This window comes from Chrysemys picta, chromosome 1, assembly GCF_011386835.1.
Source record: "Chrysemys picta bellii isolate R12L10 chromosome 1, ASM1138683v2, whole genome shotgun sequence".
Taxonomy (NCBI): domain Eukaryota; kingdom Metazoa; phylum Chordata; order Testudines; family Emydidae; genus Chrysemys; species Chrysemys picta.
In genome coordinates this window covers 169642782-169658728 of record NC_088791.1, presented here as the reverse complement: position 1 = coordinate 169658728, position 15947 = coordinate 169642782, and the positions used below count along the sequence as shown (strand labels likewise).

The 15947-nt window shown below is 45.4% G+C and overlaps 1 protein-coding gene across 2 annotated transcripts in view; it reads right to left on the bottom strand.

Annotated features, from left to right (window-relative positions):
• Nucleotides 1–15947, bottom strand: part of PTGFRN (prostaglandin F2 receptor inhibitor) — a 144702-nt gene that overhangs the window by 119853 nt on the left and 8902 nt on the right. The window contains exon 2 of one of the 2 annotated variants that reach the window (XM_065575230.1): nt 2142–2281. The exons of the other annotated variant lie outside the window; for it this stretch is intronic. Within the exon in view, the coding sequence (XP_065431302.1) occupies nt 2142–2178 (37 nt within the window). The 5' untranslated portion in view covers nt 2179–2281. The remainder of the gene's footprint in view (nt 1–2141; nt 2282–15947) is intronic. 2 annotated transcript variants of the gene reach the window in all.

Sequence of the window (15947 nt, the reverse complement as noted above, 5' to 3'; positions counted from 1 at the left end):
TTAGCTGTTGGGTAAAGCCCTAACTTGTCATCAGATCTTTTTGAATGTAATTAGGGCCATATTGTGTGTAGATGGAGGTGGACACTTCCTCAGATAATGCATTTTTCTATCATTGGTAGCTTAGTAAGACCAAGGATGATATCAGTAACAGAAACATCCACTTTGTCTATGCTGTGAGTCTGCCAGGTATTACGTGGTTTGAAGAAAAGTGCATTTTCTTCAGTCCACTTTTATGAAAATTCCAAGTGAAAGGATATTTGTAATCTCTTCTCTGGTGTCTGCTCTCCTAAAAACAGTCTCTCAACCCCTCGGTCTGTTGTCAGACTGTTTCTTTTCTACTCAAGTCTGTTTCTTGTCTTTTCAATTCTGGCATTTTCCTAACTTCGGAGTGCTTGACTTTGCAACCCTAACAATGTCCTTTTAATGTAGTTCTGTGTATAACATTTTTACTAAGTTGAGTATCTTTGTTAAGGAATTCCAAATGGGTGCTTTAAAGAGGAAGGATGGTCCAATGGTTACGGATTAACATTGGCGTTGGGAAACCTGGGTTCAAGTCCCTGCTCTGCCACAGACTTCCTGTGTGACCTTGAGAAAATCACCGAATCTCTCTGTGCCTTAGTTCCCCAACTGTAAAATGGGGATAATAGCACTTCCCTATCTCACTCTGGCCCTGGGACTGGGGAGGATAAATACATTGAGAGGTGCTCAGATATTGTGCTCAGAGATCACAGATGGATGATAGCTAGCTTGGTTATGTATCCAATAAACAGCATTGTAAAGCACTTAATTTAATATTTAAAAATCAATTTTAAAACTTCTAATTCTTCCTGCAAACATCTAACGTAGCCTAAAACAGGTTGCAGACTGATGTACAGTTGGAGCTCCATTGCTGCCGACGTCATAACTGGGATCGCCTTCTATCAAGTTGGTCATCCTAGCCCTACGCGGAGACATGCCAATTGGAATTTTAAACTTAAAAGCAGTATTATAGATTTCACAGTATGTTGTCAGTGCCTCGTGCATTTTACTCAGCGAACCTGTTCAAACTGCTGTGCTGAACAAAATGGGGGCAATTTTCCCGTCCACGAGGCAGCTATTCAGCTCTCTAATAGCAATGCTGCTGAATGGCAGCTTTTACATACTCTTACTTTTGGGGCTCATTGTGTTTCTGGATCAGAAATTGCAATGCAAGGAAACTAAGGGTTGAAGCCTGTGTTTTCCTAACACTTTGAAAGACATTACCATCTGCGGCATGATTCAGATCAATGGTTTAGTGAAATCCCGTTGGCAGGGAGACATTCTCTAGATTAATTTTTTAGAAGTTCTGATCTTTCTAAAAGGATGTTTTGTCTTCCATCTGCCTCTTTTGCTCTTTTCTTACGTTCCTGTGGGATGGGCTTGTCAGATCACACAAATGCCTCCTTAGCATGTCTGGACAGGTTAAGAAATACAGTCTCTGTCGGCAAGAAACATGACACAGAACCGAGATCCTTCCCCACTGTCTCTCTGAGTGAGGGAGCGAACTGCTGAACTGCCTGCAAAGTGCACATCACAAACACACTGTAAGCATCCTGTACAATGATACTGCGAGGAAGCCAGCCTTAAACTGCCCTCGCTGTAGCACTGGGGAAAGGCAATGCCATTTTAATGATGCCCAAACTTTGTCCAGCCAAAAAAAACCCAAACTCCCCAACACAACAACAAAACCTACCATACCTTGGCAGCTTCCCAAGAGCCTGTGAGATGCAGCTAATTTACATACATTGGAACAAATTTCAGCCACCATTAATTTGAATACAATGTGTGGCTGATAGAGACTACAGGTCTCAGCATGCCATCTCTCCCTTTTCAATTTGCAAGCAGCCAAGATATTGTCATTATTCTTTTGTATGGAGATCGTGCTCAGAGCCCCAACTAGCACAGGGGCACTGTTGCGCTAGGTGCTGCACAAACATGTAAGATGTGGTCCCTGCGCCTCTTTTGCTCTTTTGCTTGCGATCTAACGCTACATTCAAAACATACTCTCTTAAAAATCAGAGAATTTAAAGATGGTAAAGATCTGTTAGGTTGTCCCTGCCAACTGTTCCTTGCTATAAGATATTCTTATATAATGGCAAAGAATATTTTAATAGGACTCATACCTTGGTATGGTGCTGGGAGGTGCCTTCTTACTACCATCTGGTTAAAACTGAAGTCCTTACTATCTGTGGTCACTAAAATATCCGTAGCACTTTCTGTTATAAGGTTATTGTCCTGGGTTTGGCCTGCTCAGGTATTCCCCCTGTAAAACAGAAGAGATATTTGTAATGGGAAGTAGTGGTTAGAATAAGTGTCATCACCACCACCACCCACCTTGACAAGTCACCAATGCCATAACATAGGAGCATTCCAATAAATCTCAATGGTTTTCAAAGTATCTGACATGTCATTAAAAAAATCCCAAACCCAGATTAACAGTCACATTGGAAGCCACCATCTGGCAATCTGATGATGTAGAGTTGCACTCCATGTAGGAGGCCCAGCAAGATATGGGCATGAAAGAGGCAGGAGATTCTCACAGGAACTGTTTGGTAAAATAGATTATTTTTAACGTCCGCATTTTGTTCCTATTTAGGTTAATTTAACAGTGTGTTTGGTCATTTTAAGAGTAGTAAATTAAACAGAACAATTACAAATAATGTAGAAAACCTTCCTTTCCAACAGCTTGGAACGTCTCCTGTTTCTGCTGTGCATTCACATAGGAGCTGGTTTTCCCATGTCCTGCCCTACATCAGACTAGAGCTCCTGTTAGAAAGTTTCAGAGAGGACCAGCAGCATTCACTGACTAGAGACAATGAAATAGCAAAAGGTTTCTAAAAATCAGACCATAGTGAATGTTTTTGGGTCTCTGATGAATAATCATTGCAGTTTTCCCATAAAGAAAGTGTTGTGAGTATCACACAGAGCGATCTAAGGATTCACCCATACACCAGGGCTGCATCAATTAGCTGTTAGTTGTAAAAGAGATCGGGTTTTGCTTGTCTTTTTAAACATAAGCTCTCTCAGAACTGTTACCATCTTCTGGCTGTTTCGTGGGTCATTAAGTGACATGAATTGGTGGGGAGGAGGATGGATGGTCTCAATCCCATTCCTCGTGGACACGATTCACAACACAGAACCAGCCATCAAAGCTGACCCCTTCTGGGTGGTCACAGCCCAGACGCCAAAGACTGAATGGGTCGTGGAGACCACAGTTTCTCCTTCCACTGTAAGTACTCCCTCTGGGGCCTTGGCTACGCTTGCGAGTTATAGCTCAATAAAGCAGCCCTGGGCGCCCGAGCTCACTCCCTGTCCACACTGTCAAGGCACGTAGAGCGCTCTGATTCCGCAGCTACAGCACTGCTGGTACTCCACCTCGGCGAGTGGAATAACGTTTGCTGCGCCCCCGCTGGAGCGGTGGTGCCAGTGTGAACGAGGTGTTGCGTTACTGCGCTCTGATCGGCCTCCAGAAACGTCCCATAATCCCCTTAAGTCAAGTGGCCACCTCTTGTCATTGTGAAATCGGCTGCAGGAAGGCGGAAATGCCCTTTCAAAGCTCCGTTTCGGAGAAGCTGGCTGCTTATCAGCTCCAAGGAAAAAGCAAACATTTACTGTTTGCTTTGAGTGAGTGAGAGAGAGGCAGGGGAGGGAGAGGGGAGTCTGAACTTACAAGACAACATGCTGACACACTCTCAGCACCCCAAAACCCCACTGTCTCTCTCCCCACATATACACCCTGTCACACTCCACCCCACCCACCCCCCATTTGAAAAGCACGTTGCAGTCACTTGCATGCTGGGATAGCTGCCCATAATGCACTGCTCCCAATGCCACTGCCAGTGCCGCAAATGTGGCCACACCAGTGCGCTTGAAGCTGTCAGTGTGGACAGACTGCAGCGCTTTCCCTACTGCACTCTCCGAAGGCGGTTTTAACTCACAGTGCTGTACATGTGCAAGTGTAGCCATGCCTGGGTCAGGGTTGTGGTACATTATCATCATCATCTAACATGTATATTGTTGGTAGCACCTCAAAGTCTGAGCCATGTTGTGTCAGGCTCTGTATCAACACACAATAAATGACAACCCCTGCTTCAGAGAGCTTACAGTCTAAAAGGTGAGATTTACCGAGTGAGCCAGATTGGGGGAAAAGGGGAAACAAATAATAGGATTCATGTAATTGATGGGTTTGTGCAGGGCAGGTTGTACTTCCCATGCCCTTAAAGATTATGTTCTGTGGAAACACAAAGTTTCAAAAAAGGTGTCTAGAAACAAAGGGTGCAACAGGGAAACTCAGAGTTATTTTTCATTAGCTGCAGTTCCAACTACCACACTACCACCTTTCCTTCCCCTGAACCTCCTTTCTCCCATGGAGGAGTACTGAGCAGAGCTCCCATCATTGCCGCTAAATGGCAAAGTTGAGTTATGGTTATAAAATATTTATTTAGGACTATAAATGTACACAGAAATGTGCAGTCACCAATAAGCCACATTCCCTGCCCCAAAAGACTGACAATCTATGAATAAGGTAAGAACTCAAGAGGAAGGAAGTGCGGGGGGATTATTGATGAGAAAAAGAGAGGAGGGATTGCTTGAAGAGGTGAGTTCTGAGGCGAACATTGAAGGAAGAGAAAGAGGGCACATAGTGGATGAGGGCAGGGAGAATGTTTCAGGCACAGGTAACAGAAGGCAACCAGGCAAGAGTGGGAGGAATAAGGTGGGAGTATTCGGGGGAGAGCTATAACAGGAAGAGGAATTGAGAACAGAGATGACAGGCCTGATTATGTAGGACTATGAAATGAGGAGGAACTTGAATCCAGTGCAGTAAGAATCAGGAAGGTTGTGGAGGGATTTAAAGAGGGTGAGAACATGGTCGGAGCAAGGGGGAGAAAATGTCAGCAGCAGCACTTTGGACAGACTTGAGTGGGGAGATGTGAGAGACTCCAGGCAGGGGATGGCTAAAGTAATCAAGTGAGAGAAGGCCAGGGGGATGAAAGGAATTTCAGCAATTGTACAAGGACCATGAGACGAGAGAATGGATTTTTAAGATACTAGAGAGAATAAAGTGACAGAACTGGGAAACTGAGATTGGTGGGGAAGGGGAGGGGAACATACATCAAAGGATCTCTCCCAACATAGGCCTATCATTGAAGCTATTTCCTCACTGGTCCCAGATCTAATCCAGGAGCATACAGGGTTTGAAGCATGTCTATGTCTCTCCCTTGTTTCACCTGGCAGTGTAAGGTTACTGCAAGATCACCAAGTGAGCTCTATCCTACAGAGGAGTACTGCGGAGCTAAGCCTCTTACTCCCCCTTTAACGCCCTTCATTCTGTGTAACACATGATATCATGCAGCAGATGAGCGACTGCAGTATTCAGATAAAGCTGCATAAGTTCTTTTCTTTCAGCGGAAACCTAAACCCAAACTTCTGGCCACTTGTGGAAAGTGCCAGAGACTCTTTAGTAACTACAAGCACTGGGGCGTTAGCTCTGGTCTTCTGGCTAACCTCCAAAATGAGGTAATTAGAATCTGCCTCCAAAAATTCCCCACACAGTTTCATTGGAGACTTAGATTCTCAATCTGCAGAAGAAAGTGGCCTTAAACTAGGCAGAGCTAGCAGGAGAAAAATTCCCCCTGTGTAGCAGAACTGGTGCTGGAAGTGGCTCTCCTGCCCCCTACACCAGGTACCTCTCCTTACCCACAGCTAAGATGTTGAAGAGGGCATGTTAGGGGCATTCCAAGGGACTGGAGGGAGCATGACAGGGCAGAACTCTGCCACACCCAATCCTCTCCTGGTGTAAAATTAGAGCTGCCCCTGTCTTAACTTGCAACAGGGCCATACAGCTCTGAATTAGGGAGACACAATCGGTTCCCCACTCCCACCCACCTGTGGCCTCCCCCACTCCCACCAATTTGTGCAAAGGGAACAGAGAATAAAGGGCATTATTTTCGCTTCTTTAAAAAACTGTCCTGTAGTGTAGTGTAGCTAGCTCATTCCACCCCAGAGGAACCAGCGTTTCACTGCTGGGCAGACCATCCTCATCTATAAAGCACTTCAAGATTCTTCAGGATAAAAAGCACCTATAAAAGGGTTTATTATTATAGAGTTTAGGAAGCATAGGGAATCTTCTCTCAGAATCTCACCTGGCTTTTGTCACTTGTGACATGACCTTAAGTAAATGATGTTTAAAAATACAGCACTTTGCATTAAGTCTGTTTGTTTTGGTTAACAAGGGTATAATCCTTGCATACTTCAGCACACACACACACACACAGCTTTGTTACTGCCCATCAAAGCAGCTAAGCGTATATATTTCAGATTTATATTCTAATCACTCAGCTCTCAACAAATGCTGCCTTTAAAAATTGGCTGTACACTCAGGCCAGTCAGACTTTCCATGTAGTCATAACCTCCGAGATTCCCTGACTGAGAAGGAAACATTGGCCTAGTCTGGATACATTTAACTAGGGAAGAAAAACACATGCATCAATTTTGTCTTGTTAAATGGTACTGGCTTGAAATTCTACCTTCCAGTTTTGTTAAACTTTCCTATGCTGGTTGACATCCTAAATCTTAAAGCATGGATACGTTATATTTATAAAAGCAAATATGGAAATACTAAACACAAATAACTACATTACAACACTGTTCAAACATAGGCCCTGATCCTGCAGCAAGCTCCATGCAGAGCCCCTGCACAGAGCCCAATTATAGTCAGTGGGGTTCTGCCTGGGCACTGGGGTGTGTTCATGTGGTGGCTATTGCAGGATAGGGGACTTATGTATGCAAAACTCAGAAATACAAAAGCTAAAAGGCTAGATCATTGCCCCCTATACAGTCCTATAGTGCCACTCCAGTAGCACAAGGGGGCTGTAAAGCTGCCCTGAGTGAGCAGATGAGGATTCCCCAGGTAGAGTAGAGACAGCTGGTTCTACACCAGCCCCTCCCGTGAACCAGTCTGTGCTGGGGGCATGTATCACTCCAGTGATTCTTTGCTAGTGTAGCTGACCTTTGGAGGCCATTAGCCACCAATGTAAGTTATAGCAGCCTTGGGGCATGGGAGAAGGAGGAAGCAGACAGGAGGGACTGGTGTAGAGCTAGCTATGATGACTTTGCCACCTGGAGGTTCCTCCATGCCACAGGACTCCTCACAGCTTTACAGCTCATTTGTGCTGCTGGAGTAGCACAGAGGGGCCATACTGGAGGAAAGAGCCGGAGTTCATTTTTGGTCATGCTAAATTTAAGTTTAAGGAGCAGCTGTCAAAGAGAAATGCAGAGAGGTGAGACTGCGGTCAGCAATGGAGAAGGGGAATTGTGAGTCACCCATGTATGGACGGGAGCTGAGACCAAGTCAGGGTTGAGCACCCAGCGGCAGAGTGTAAAGAGAGAGTAGGCCCAGAGCAGAGCCTTGGCAGGATCCCACTGGCCAGTGGGGGAAGGAAGCAAGATGTCTCACCAACAGAGATACTGAAAGAACAAGCAGAGAGGTAGGAGGAGATTCAAGAGTGGATGGAATCACAAAAGCCAACAGAGGACAAGATACTGAGAAGGGAAGTATGATGAAGAGCATGAAGAGCAACCAAGAGGTTAAGAAGGGTGAGCTCCTAGGAGTATCAGTGCAATATCAGACTTGTGTCACCACTCCAGATAATTTCACGGTGGTATCCACTCTGGGTCAGTTCTTGCAAACTCGCCCCCATGCCTTTCAGAGGAACCAAGATTATTAGAAGTCTATTTGAACAAGCTGCCCCAACCATAACATTGTTAGAGTAAAGCTATTCCATCATGGGGCAGCGACAGAACTGGCCACTTGAACCACTAAGAAGCATTATTACTCCCTTTCTCCTCCAAAGGATACCCCCCTGACAGAGCCCAGAATAGCAATAGCCATTCAAACTGCTGCATCACATTGCATTGACAGTTCATGATTGGTTTGTAATCCACCGTCACCCCAAATCCTTTACTGCCTCTCTCCTCTCTAATCTCCATTCTCCCCATTCGTGTTTGTGCTGGAAATTTACTTCAAGTGTTTTATTGTACCTGTATGTAAATTAAATCCCATCTCTCAAATGGCAAACTCCAGATAATTCTGTAAATTAACTCTCCCTCCATTGAGTCTGAGATAAATCCTAGCTTGATATGACCAGCAAATATGATCAACGTTCCACTTATCTTCCAGATGGTTGATGAAGTTGTTATAGTCTCAGTTCCCAAACTGCCCCTTAATATACCTACTTTTTACCTCCCCCAAAGCAGTGTTTGTAGCATTTATGATTTTTCTTTGTTTACAGCCAGCTGACACATTTTGTCTCCATGGTACAGTATTCTTAACCAGACATGGGGTCTTAATCTCTCTATTTAGTTTTTCCACACCGGACTGTATCGAAAACCTCACTAAAGACAAATCAGTGCCCAGGGGATTTACATAGGCAATGCCCATTAGCATACATAAGTCTTTCAGGCACTGATGGAGAACAGATCTCAGGATATACAAGCGCAGCAGCAGAGTTCTACCAGATACAAGGATACTGCCATGCCCATTTTAGTTTTTCCTTGGCCATACAGAAGAATTATATCACATAGAGCGGCCTTTCACATAGAGTGGTGAGACATGTTCAAGCCTGCCACTGAACAAATTCCAGGGTAGTCCGATGCCCATTCCATGACTGCAGAGTTCAGCCCAGGATTTAGGAAGATGCTGTGCGCTGACGCTAGGCAGCACAGACTGTTAGTCTGGGATCTAGGAAGAGCTACAGGGCTGTCTGGCTCTACCAGCCTCCATGGAGCATCACCTTTGTATTCAGTACAGTGAAGTCTTGTATCTCCTCTACCATGTGGGACAGATACCAACATGTCAGTATCCCCCAGCACTATGGCACAGATGCCCAAACTTTGCAAAGGACTGCATAGAGTGTGAGTGTACCTCACTAAACCCGTGGAACCAATTGGAGTTCTCCTCAGCCTTAATAATGATCTGTGGTGCAGAGACTACAGGCCCCAGCATGCAGTTCTCCATCTCCATTAGAGCTGCCAGGCTGCTTTGCATGCTGGGCCCAGTAGTCTCTTTTGGCCGCACCTCGGCCACCTTGTAGAACTCTGAACCGATTGTATTTAGCACATGACCTGCACTTTGTCCACCTTTGTGCTAATCATAATGGGAAAGGCTGGCATAAATCTCCCTTGCCCCCTCCTCACCAATGCCATGAGAGGAGGAGACAGGCTCCTTAGGAAGGACTTTATTTTTCAAGTGGTATAGAATTCCTTTTCCCTACAAGAACCGAGCAGCCAATTAGGGCACTGTGGCCATGAGAAGAGAGCGAGGGGAGGGAAGAACGGTCTGATTAGCATGGCTTAGGGTTACCATATTTAACAAATAAAAAAAGAGGACCCTCCACGGGGCCCTGGCCCCGCCCATTTCCCGCACCTTCCCTGCCCCAACCCCGCCCCCTCCTCCCTCCCACTCCCAGCCACGCGAAAAGGGCTGCCCGAGCGCTACCGGCTTCACGGTTTGCCAGGCAGCCCCCCCAGACCCTGCGCCCCTGGCCAGCGCTTCCCCAGCGCAGCTGGAGCCCGGGAGGGGAAGCGCCCAGCCGGGGGCGCAGGGTCTGGAGGCTGCCCGGCAAACCGTGAAGCCGGTAGCGCTGGGGCTTCGGGCAGCCCCCATGCCTCCGGACCCTGCGCCCTCAGCCGGGCACTTCCCCTCCTGGGCTCAGGCGGCGCAGGGTCCGGAGGCATGGGGGCTGACCAAAGCCAGTAGCGCTCGGCTCTTAAACCGAGCCGAAGAGTCAAGGGAGGAGCAGAGCCACCGCGGCCGGAGGCTCTGCTCCTCCCCTGACTCTTCGGCTCTGTTTAAGAGCCGAGCTGCCCCAGCGCTACCGGCTTCGGGCAGCCCCCATGCCTCCGGACCCTGCGCCGCCAGAGCCCGGGAGGGGAAGTGCCCGGCCGGCGGCTGGGGTCCGGAGGCAAGGGGGCTGCCTGAAGCCCATAGCGCTCGGGCAGCTCGGCTCTTAAACAGAGCCGAAGAGTCAGGGGAGGAGCAGAGCAGCCGCGGAAGGGGAAGTGCCCGGCCGGCATTTTCCCGGACATGTTCGGCTTTTTGGCAATTCCCCCCGGATGGGGGTTTGACTGCCGAAAAGCCGGACATGTCCGGGAAAAACCGGCCGTATGGTAACCCTAGCATTGCTGGTTTCATTGCTACCGTGAGAGAGGCTGCAGAGTACAAAGCTGTACTGGAAATAAAGTGTCCACCCCTCCCCTTATCCATCAAAGCAATGACATCGTTGCATCGTGGGTTTATAGCTCTCTTGCAGTAGTAACAGCTTTTCCACGTAGGGCTGTTTTTAAAACAAGGCCCGAGTTAGTGCCCTGCTGCTCTGGCATGGACAGACAGGCCCCTTTTTCTATGCATAGACATTTCCTGGCCCCTAGCAGCAACTCCAAAATTCATTTCACCCTTTAATTTGATTTCATGGAGCGCTATGAGGAGGGAGGTGGGAAGTAGAAGAGGCTGGGGGATGGGATATGGGGGTATCAGACATCCTTCAGCAGAATGCAGTAATGCTCTTGATCAGGGAGGGGTGGGACAGTGGTTGCTATGGTAATGTATTCACACACACATACATGCTCTGTAATGCATCTTTTCTAGCAAGGAAAGAATCTAGTGCCCTATTTTTGGTATCAAATTTCAGCAAACACAAGTCACTTTCATTTCATCACACACAAACTGCTGGGTTTAACTAGGTCACATTTTCTAACCGTATCGGAGGCTAAGACTTGTCTTGCTTGAGTGGCTTAACCACCCTAGAAGAATTTCACTAAGCAATGCCATATACACCAGTGTTAACAATGAATTCCTTTCCCCCTGCTCTGGCAGAGTGAAGACGACCAGGGAAAGTACTCCAAAGCTGTTTCACAGCTAAATCAAAACTATTTAAGATCTTAGAACAGTGACAGATTCCCTGTCAGTGCAGAGGTCAATGTAACAGAACAAAATATTTGGAAACACTTCCTCCTACACTAACCTGCATACGCCAGAGCCCATTTACCCTACAACCATTTATAGCAGCCCAGGAAAATTCTTTGCAATTGAAAGTTATCAACTGGTTGCCAAGAAACACAAAGCCCTGAGCTCAGTTCCTTACAGGTAAATAAAAATGTGAAAATATTTTGATTTCAAATCTAATTTGCTTTTAATTATTTTTGGAGGGAAAAAAAAAAACAAAGACACACATCACACACCACCTTATGCCTGAGTTATTCTTTGAAGAGAACAAGAAGCCAGAACCCAGAAGTCTGGCCTTGCAAGCAAAGCAAGTGATTACTCAAGGCCTCACTTGTTTGAAAGCCCCACTGTTGTGTGCACTTACGGGAATTGCCATACCAGATCAGACCAGTTGTCCAGTATCCTGTCTCTGACAGTGGCCAGCAACAGCTGCTTCAGAGGCAGGTGAACTAAACCCCAAAGTGGACAATTATGGAATAACCTGCTCTCACCTGTCAATTAGAGGTTGACTTAGGTCCTAAAACATGGCAATATATAACCCTTATTGTATCTAATTAATGATAGATGTTCCCATCATTCACGTAAATATTCAACTCTTTATTGAATCCTGCTAAATTCTTGGTAGCAATATTTTGTGGCAGTAAGTTCCATAGGTGGCTTATGCATTGTATAAGAGAGTTTTCCTTTTATTAGCGTTAAATGTGTTGCCATTCAATGAAATTGAAGCCTGGTCTACACTACACAGTTAGGTCAACACAATTTCGCTCCCACCAATGTAACTGTCTGGCTAAACGGACGTAACTCCTACTTCACGAGACGCGTAGAGTCAATGTCGATGTAGTTGGGTTGACACAGTGTCAGTGTAGACTTACACTTACATAGATTGTTACTGGGTTTCAGGAGCCATCCCACAATGCCCCACACTAACTGTACAATCAGTACAAGCACTTCTGGTGAGGATGTGCACCGCCAACACAAGGAGTATAGTTGGACACTCAAAAGTGATTTAATTACTGTGGTGGCTGTATGCCGACGTAACTTAAGTCAACATAATTTTGTAGTGTAGACTTGCCCTGAATGTCTCCTAACTCTTGTATTATTAGAGGGTAAATAGGTTTTACCTTCAGTCATTATTTTGAATACTTCTGTCATGTCCGTTCTTATTCATCTGTAAATGAAACAGACCAAATCTTTTCAGTCTTTCCTCATTTTGAAGTCGATGTCTGTGATCATTTCATGGCTTGTCTCCGGACCCCTTGTATTTCTGCTCTCTCTTTTTTGGAGGTAGGGCAGAGGCGTAGCGAGCGCCCTCTGTACCCTCCGACCGGAGGGGGCCCCGCAAGGAACGGGACCCCTAAAAGTGGCAAAAAAATGTAAGGTATAACTAGGTAAGTGACATTTATTGACGCTATTGCACAATCCATGTCGGTTTTACTGACAAAACCGTGAAGTTATTATGATATATCATAATGCTATTGGCTACATCAGTTGTCTGTCGGTCAGTTTCGAATTTTAGTTGGACCCATTCAAAGAATGTGTATTTGCGTTCATAATGGCGGTCGGCGGATAAATGTTATTAATTTAGTTATTTAATTTTTTATCGTTTGAAACGATTCGTTTCCAACGCAGAAGCGTGCTTTGTGATGTCTAAGAGAACGTATAAGAGCGGAGATAGTAAACGAAAGGCAGCAAAAGATGCTGAGAAGGAACTTGAGAAAATTCCAAGGTTGTCAACGTATTTTGCGCTGCAATCCAACGTACAGGTACAGGCACATGAAACGGACAGCGCTAGCAGCGACGAATCATATCCAGAAGTATCCAGAAGTGCTTCAAGTGAGGTCGAAGGTGAAGCCAGTTGTTCTACCAAACAAACTGTGACAGATATTCCAGCTGCTGCTGGGAAAGAAGTATCTGAATCTGAACCACTGACTGATGATCCAGGAGATTGGCCGTCTATAATATCGGACAGGCAAGTGTGTGACATTGTTGCACATGGCCCACCGCAGCAGAATGAGTTACGAATTTCCATTTAACGAGGAAAGACGGAGGTTCACCAAGTACTCATTTCTATCAAACCATGGCAAATGGCGAGAAAATAAGACGTTCATGGTTAATGTACTCAGTTCAGAAAGATGCCATTTTTTGTTTTTGTTGTAAATTATTTGGCACTGGCGACATACCGCTACGTCGTGGAACATCTGCTTGGAAAGCACTGTCAAAAGGACTTCAGCAGCATGAAACAGGCAAAGGTCATCAAGACTGTATGGTGAAATGGTTTGACCTTCAGTCAGGCATAGTAAACCGTACATCTACTGACCAACTCGAATTGCAGGCTTTTCTGAAAGAAAGAGATTTCTGGAGAAATGTTGTCAAACACATGGTTGATGTCATTATTTTCTTGTCCGAAAGAAACTTGGCATTTCGAGGAAGTAATGAAAAGCTCAGCGATCCTTCGAATGGCAACTTTTGGGGACTGTTTGAATTGCTTGCAAAGTATGATACTGTCCTCAGCGAACTTTTACAGAGGATTAAGAAGGCAGAGACACATGTTCAGTACCTCAGTCCACAGATCCAAAACGAGCTGATTCAACTTGTTGCCAGTAACATTCAAGAGGCCAACATAGCGCAGCTTAAAAAAGCAAAATATTATTCAGTTATTTTGGACTGTATTTCCGATGTGTCACATGAAGAACAGATGTCTGTGGTCTTACGCTTTGTTGAATGCAACGGTGAAGATGGTGTCAATATTCGTGAAGCGTTTGTTGGTTTTCTTAATGTTCATGATACAACTGGCGAGGGCTTATTGGAAGCGTTTCTTGAAAAGGCAAACGACTTAGGAATAGACATTGCTGACATGAGAGGCCAAGCTTATGATAACGGCGCAAATTTGAGAGGAAAGAATAAAGGAGTTCAAGCCCGCATGCTAGAAATAAATGACCGTGCCTTGTATGTACCATGTGGAGCTCACACTTGGAATCTTGTGATCTCAGATGCGGCAAAGTCATCGAAATATGCCGTTGACTTTTTCGGTCTGATTAACAGAATATACGTTATCTTTTCTTCTTCACCTTCACGTTGGGATATACTTCAAGAACATATGCCAATATCTGTTAAAGGGTTATCGGACACTCGTTGGGAGTCGAGAATTGATGCTGTGAAGCCATTGCGTTATCACCTTGAAGAATTGTGCAATGCTTTGTCATCTTTGCGAGAATATGCGCTCGAAAAGAAAGGTGGCAATACAGCAACAGAAGCCGGTGTGCTTTTAGACCATGTTACTACGTGGCCTTTTGTTCTGACTATGTACACGTGGTACGATATACTATTTCACGTTAATAAAACCAGCAAATTAATTCAGTCACCAGATGTGTCAATTGACATACTGCAGGCAGGAGTCGGTGCTACAAAGAAGTTTTTGGAAGACTATCGAAATACAGGATATCTCTCTGTGGTCACAAATGCACGTGAAATAGCAGAGCATATGGGTATTGAGCAGGTGTTTCCAGAAACCAGGGTGCGACGTAAGAAGAGAATGTTTGATTACGAATGTGCTGATGATTCGAGTCGTCTTTCTGCCAAAGAAAAATTCAAATCGCAGTTCTTTCTTGTTCTCACTGATCAGGCCATATCTTCTGTTTCGTTGCGATTTGACCAACTCGTGGAGTGGTATAAGTTGTCTGGATTTCTGTACAACGCTAACAGCGTGAAGCAGTGTCACAGAGAAAATGAACTGGAGAATCACAGCAAAAATTTTGAAAGAAAAATGGGAGACATTGATGCCAACGAACTCATAATGGAATTGAATCGTTTTATTTATGTCATTGAGAAAGAGAGAGGACTTGTCACGGCAAACAATTGATGACCACACCAGTTACTGTCGCTGGTGCTGAAAGGAGCTTCAGCAGAATAAAACTGATCAAGAATATCCTGCGCTCAACCATGACAGATGACAAGCTTTCTGCGCTTGCAGTTATCTCAATCAAAAACAAGATTGCCAGATCTCTGGACTATGACGCATTGATTAACCAATTTGCGGAGAACAAGGCTCGAAAGAAGCGCTTTGCGTAAATACGGAATACATGTACACTGTAGGCCTATGTATACATAATATGAACCCTGTATATTGTATAAAATAAATACCGCATTCCATTTTCTGCATTGTAAGGGGCCCCGCCCGGACGTATGTTTGGAGGGGGCCACGTTCTTTGTTGCTACTGCCTGAGGTAGGGAGATCAGTGCTGCCCACAGCCCTCTAGGTGGGCATGCTGCATTGATTTATATGAGCAATCCTAGGTTTTCACTTATTTTCTATCCCATTCCTTATACATCCAGCTATTTTGTTCTCTTTTTTTAGATCACTGCTGCAGCGTGAGCAGATGTTTTCAATGAACTACCCACAATGACACCCAGCTCTCTTTCCCAAGTGGTTACAGTCAATTTAGAACCCAGCAACATAAGAGTAGCTCAAACAATCATAACCCTGCATTGTCAACAATGGATTTCATCTGCCTTGGATCACCTAGCTTGGATTGGCCCCTCTGAGAGTCCTCACAGTCCTCTCAAACCTAAAATGTTGCGCCATCTGCAAATGTTGTCACTTCACTGCTCCCCCTCTTTTCCAAGTCATTAATAAATATTTAACCACCACCAGCAGGCTCACAGCTCACATGCCAGCAGCAGTACCAGAGGAACAGCAAACCTACGCCTCAAAGTCAAAGTCCACCTCAAGCCACATTTGGCTCATTGGGTGGATGTGGTTAAGACACATCAGTTTCCATAGCCAACGCTACATGAAGAAGTGATGTGGCTAGTAAGGTGACCAGACGTCCCGATTTTATCAGGACTGTCCCGATATTTCCTAGTTTGTCCCGCGTCCCGACCGATGTGCGGTTGGGACACTGGACAAACAAGGAAATGCTCCGGAGCC